Consider the following 5704-nt stretch of genomic DNA (forward strand, 5'->3'; position numbering starts at 1 on the left):
TATACAGATAAGGAAACTGAAGATCAGAAGTTAGGTAAAACTCTGACTCCTGAAACCAAGTTCTTAACTAACGCCCCTTAGCACATACCCTTTGAAGCAACAATTATATTTTTAGGAATTTTGGAAACAATCATGGACAAGAGGGCAGATTTAACTACAAGAAAGTTCACAGCAGCATAGATGATAATGGTGAAAAATAGGAAATTACCTAGGTGTTCAACAAAAGGGGATTAATTAAATAAGTGGTGGGTTTCTATAATGAGAAATCACGCTTCCAATGAAAATAAAGCCATGAAAAGAATTCCCATCAAGAAAAAAGCTTGTGACATTTGCAGCAACATGGAAGAACCTGGAGGACATTACGCTAAATGAAATAAGCCAGGCACAGAAAGACAATACTGCGTGATCTCACTCATGTGGAATTTAAAATAGTTGTTCTCGTAGACGTAAAGAGTAGAATAGTTGGTTACCAGAGGCTGGGGAGGGAGGAATGGAGGGCAGTAGGGTAGAGGTTATCAATAGGTGCAAAGTTACAGTTAGATAAGATGGATAAGGTCTGGTATTCTAAGGTGACTCAGTCAAAAATATTGTAGTGTGTATTTCAAGATAGAAAAGAGGATCTTGAATGTTATCACCACAAAGAAATGATAAATGTTTAGGTGATGAATATGCTATCTATGCGGATTGAATCATTATACAATATATGCAGGTATTGAAACAAAACACTATACCCCATAAACATGTACTATTAAAAAAATAATTTAAAAAAGTGACACCAACTATACATTTTTTATGCAAAAAACAAAACAAAACAAGCTCATGGAAAAAAAGAAGGTAACTATGGGAGGTGATGAGTTTGTTAACTTAATTGTGGCAATAATTCTACAATATATACGTGTATCAAATCATCACGTTGTACATCTTTAATATATACACATTTATTTGTCAATTACACCTCAATAAAGATGGAAAAAGAAAACAAACAAGCTCATGAAAATATCTAGCTTAACAAGCAGACAGCACAAGACTGGCCATGAATGAAAATTGTCAAAGCCAAGTGATGGGTACATTAGGGTTATTATTCTGTCTCCTTTTGTGTATGTTAAAAAGGTTAGAAAAAAGTAACAAAATAGCACATCAAGACTGATACTATTTTAATAACATTTTATAATACTANAAAGGAAAAAATTCAGATGACAGTCTGAGGATAACAAATCCATTAGGGAGGAGCCTACCGGGCATGTTTCCCCACAACTCACACAATGGTACTGCTCTGTGTGAATGCAGCCATGATATGTACCTTGTATATGTCCTTGGATGATGTCGTTGCAATGGATGTCTATTGAGTTCATTTGGGCATTCAAGTTGAATATATTTCTTTCTTCAGAGCAGTTGTCTGTAACCACTTTAGTCTCAATAGCTAGTAAGAAAAGCAATGAGCAAGCTTACTGATATTATAAGAAGCTTAAAAAATGTGCATAGCAACACAGCTCACATTTACTGAATGTCTAAGATGTGCCAGTCACTGGGCTAACAGCTTTATACATGTCATCTTTAAGCAGCTTCCTATAACCCATGAGGGAATATTATACAGATAAGGAAACTGAAGATCAGAAGTTAGGTAAAACTCTGACTCCTGAAACCAAGTCCTTAACTAACGCCCCTTAGCACATAACCTTTGAAGCAACAATTACATTTTTAGGAATTTTGGAAACAATCATGGACAAGAGGGCAGATTTAACTACAAGAAAGTTCACAGCAGCATAAATGATAATGGTGAAAAATAGGAAATTACCTAGGTGTTCAACAAAAGGGGATTAATTAAATAAGTGGTGGGTTTCTATAATGAGAAATCACGCTTCCAATGAAAATAAAGCCATGAAAAGAATTCCCATCAAGAAAAAAGCTTGTGACATTTGCAGCAACATGGAAGAACCTGGAGGACATTACGCTAAATGAAATAAGCCAGGCACAGAAAGACAATACTGCGTGATCTCACTCATGTGGAATTTAAAATAGTTGTTCTCATAGAAGTAAAGAGTAGAATAGTGGTTACCAGAGGCTGGGGAGGGAGGAATGGAGGGCAGTAGGGTAGAGGTTATCAATAGGTGCAAAGTTACAGTTAGATAAGATGGATAAGGTCTGGTATTCTAAGGTGACTCAGTCAATAATATTGTAGTGTGTATTTCAAGATAGAAAGGAGGATCTTGAATGTTATCACCACAAAGAAATGATAAATGTTTAGGTGATGAATATGCTATCTATCCGGATTGAATCATTATACAATATATGCAGGTATTGAAACAAAACACTGTACCGCATAAACATGTACCATTAAAAAAATAATTTAAAAAAGTGACACCAACTATACATTTTTTATGCAAAAAACAAAACAAAACAAGCTCATGGAAAAAAAAGAAGGTAACTATGGGAGGTGATGAGTTTGTTAACTTAATTGTGGCAATCATTCTACCATATATACGTGTATCAAATCATCACGTTGTACATCTTTAATATATACACATTTATTTGTCAATTACACCTCAATAAAGATGGAAAAAGAAAACAAACAAGCTCATGAAAATATCTAGCTTAACAAGCAGACAGCACAAGATTGGCCATGAATGAAAATTGTCAAAGCCAAGTGATGGGTACATTAGGGTTATTATTCTGTCTCCTTTTGTGTATGTTAAAAAGGTTAAAAAAAAGTAACAAAATAGCACATCAAGACTGATACTATTTTAATAACATTTTATAATACTAAAGAGTTGAAAGATAGAATAATCATAATTATAACAATTACCATCCTAGTTCTGAGTACATTTCACACACTATTATTATCCTCATTTTTCAGATGAGGAGACTAAATCCGGTGAGGTGAGGGCACTGGTCCCAGATCAAACCATCACAACCTGGCAAAATCAGGAGAGGTGAGAATTACTCCTGGGCCGGCCCGTGGCTCACTCGGGAGAGTGTGGTGCTGATAACACCAAGGCCACGGATTCGGATCCCATATAGAGATGGCCGGTTTGCTCACTAGCTGAGCATGGTGCTGACAACAGCAAGTCAAGGGTTAAGATCCCCTTACCGGTCATCTTTATAAAAAAAAAAAAAAATGAGAATTACTCCTAATCTGGAAAATGGTTTAATTTTGAACAAAAGTATCCAGATTCTAGTTTTCCAAGGTTAGGCACTGGATTTTCAGAAAAACTAATTTGAAGTCAAAATTCCAGAGCTGGGATTGGAAACCATTGACAATCTTTTTTTAAAAAACAGCTTTATTGAGGTTTAATTGATGTACAATAAACTGTACACATCAAAACGTACAGTCTGATGTGGTGTATACACCTGTCAAATCACCACAACGATCAAGTCAGTAAATGTTTCCATCACCCCCGATAGCTTCCCCCAAATTTCTTGTGCCTCTGTCATCCTTCCCTCCCTCGCCTCCCTGTCACTATAGATAAGTTTGCATTTTCTAGAATTTTATATAAATGGACTCATGCACTGTATTTATTTCTTTTTCTAATTGCTTAACCTAGACCCCAGCTGGTAACCTGCTTCAAATGTGTATCAGGTCATATCATCTTCTTACCCACAGTAGTATTGTTTTGGACCTTCTGGACTTTTCGCCCTGGGGCTTTCAAGGCACTTTCTAGAACATTCGATTCCACATTCTGGAGGAGAGATGTGGCCGTGGATGCAATTTCTTGCTTCTCTGCTGTTCCCCATAGAGTCTTATTGTTGAGAAGTGACTCAACTTCGTCAACAAGCTGTTGCAGCTTTGAAGACATAAAAAAACAAAAAAAACCAAAAAACATAAAACTGATTTGTTAGGTCCCATATCTGGAAGGACAGTAAAAAGTATGAGAAAGCAGGCCCTGCAGTCAGAGGACTCAGGTTCAAATCCCAAATCCACCATTCACCAGCTGTGTGTCCTTGGGCAAGTCACACAATCATTCTGCGCCTCAGGACAGTAAGAGGACCCCATAGAGTTTTGGGGAAGATTAAATGAGTTAAGAGATCCCATGTTTTTAGAATAGTCTCTGTACCTGGTAAACACCATTTAAGGGTTAGTTATTATTAACGTCTTTTGCCAACAGGGTAGTGGTAAGTTTGCTAGAAATAGATCAGCAGTTCCCAACTGGGAACGATTCTGCACTTGCCCCTGCTGGGGACATTTTTGGTTGTCACAAAGAGCGGGTGGTAGCTACTGACATCTAGTGGGTAGAGAGCAGGGATGCTGCTCAATATCCTACAATGCACAGGACAGCTCAAAAAGAATGACCCGATACCAAATGTCAATTGTGCCAAAGTTGAGAAACCCTGAAATTGATTTATAGCTCAGATGACACTCTAACTGGCCTTTTGAAATCGAGACATTTGCCTATGAATATTAGCAAAGAGATGGGCCAGAGGCTTGGGAAGAATGAAGGGCCAAGGTGAAGTTTTAAAAATTGTAACAGAGGTGATTTGAAAGACCAGTTTTATACTGATCTCCCTCCCCCACCCTTATACTCAGAGTATGGTTCCTGGACCAGCAGCATAAGCATCACCTGGGAGCCTGTTACGAATGAAGAACTTTGGGCCCCAGCCCAGGTGCACTAAATCCAAATCTGCACTTTAACAATCTCCCTGGGGGATTTGTCAGCATTAAAGTTCTAGACAGTGAGTTCCCTCAGGATAGGAACTCTGTCTTGTCCACAGCTCTTTCCCAGCACATAGAATAGTCCTTAGCAACTAGTCGGTGCTCAATAAATGTTCATGGGCTGAATGAATGCTCTTAAGAGTAAAAGGCTACCGCACCGATGAGTTATAAGCAGAGTGATATTTAAAAAGGGTTGGAGGAACTTCCAGAATGGGGGTTCAGATAAACTTTTTAAATGACTTGCTTTTTCAGTCCAATGAGTCTTCATGGGAATTCTGAGCTGAGTTTTCTAGTTTAGGAGCAGACTCTCATCCTCCTGCCTGATATATAAGATCTCTCTCTCTCCTCTAAATGACGGCTAGAGTCTTCTTGGTTTAAACTCATTTGTACAGAGTAGTCACTGAAGTCTCTGCCCTTCAGAGCTCCTATTGTAGTTCTGATTTGGCATAATGACTTTGCATCTATCTTGTTTTGGAAATGCATTTTTTTTATATTGAGGTGAAATTGACATAACGGAAAATTCATTATTTTAAAGTGAACGATTCAGTGGCATTTATACATTCATGATGTCGTACAGCCACCACCTTTCTGTGGTTCCAAAACATTTTCATTACGCCCAAATTAAACTCCATACTCATGAAGCAGTATTCCCTAATATTCCTCAGCCCTTACCAAACACCAATCTGCTTTCTGTCTCTGTGGATTTTCCTATTCTGGATATTTCACATTAATGGAATCATACAATATATGATCTTTATGACTGGCTTCTTTAAATGAGCATAATGTTTTCAATGTTCATCACGTTGCAGGCACGAATTAGGACTTCATTCCTTTTTATGGTGAATAATATTCCACTGTATGGATATACATTTTGTTTATCCATTCATCTGTCGATGGATATTTAGGTTGTTCCCACCTTCTGGCTATTGTAAACAGTGCTGTTAAGAACATTCACATAAAGGTATTCATTTGAGTCCCCATTTTCAGTTCTCTTGGGTGTATACCTAGGAGAGGAATAGTGGGGTCACATGGTAATTCTGTGTTTAACTTTTTTTT

General features: G+C 37.5%; 1 protein-coding gene across 1 annotated transcript in view; it reads right to left on the minus strand.

The window, feature by feature from the left end:
* The window catches only part of EMR3 (egf-like module containing, mucin-like, hormone receptor-like 3), a 32182-nt gene extending 28388 nt beyond the window's left edge, over positions 1-3794 (minus strand). The window contains exons 1-2 of the mRNA XM_008566051.1: positions 3596-3794; positions 1301-1420 (exon numbers count right to left, since the gene is read on the minus strand). Of these exons, the coding sequence (XP_008564273.1) occupies positions 1301-1420; positions 3596-3794 (319 nt within the window). The remainder of the gene's footprint in view (positions 1-1300; positions 1421-3595) is intronic.
* Positions 3795-5704: the final 1910 nt, after the last annotated feature.

Source organism: Galeopterus variegatus, unplaced genomic scaffold (genome assembly GCF_000696425.1).
Source record: "Galeopterus variegatus unplaced genomic scaffold, G_variegatus-3.0.2 Scaffold218, whole genome shotgun sequence".
Taxonomy (NCBI): Eukaryota; Metazoa; Chordata; class Mammalia; order Dermoptera; family Cynocephalidae; genus Galeopterus; species Galeopterus variegatus.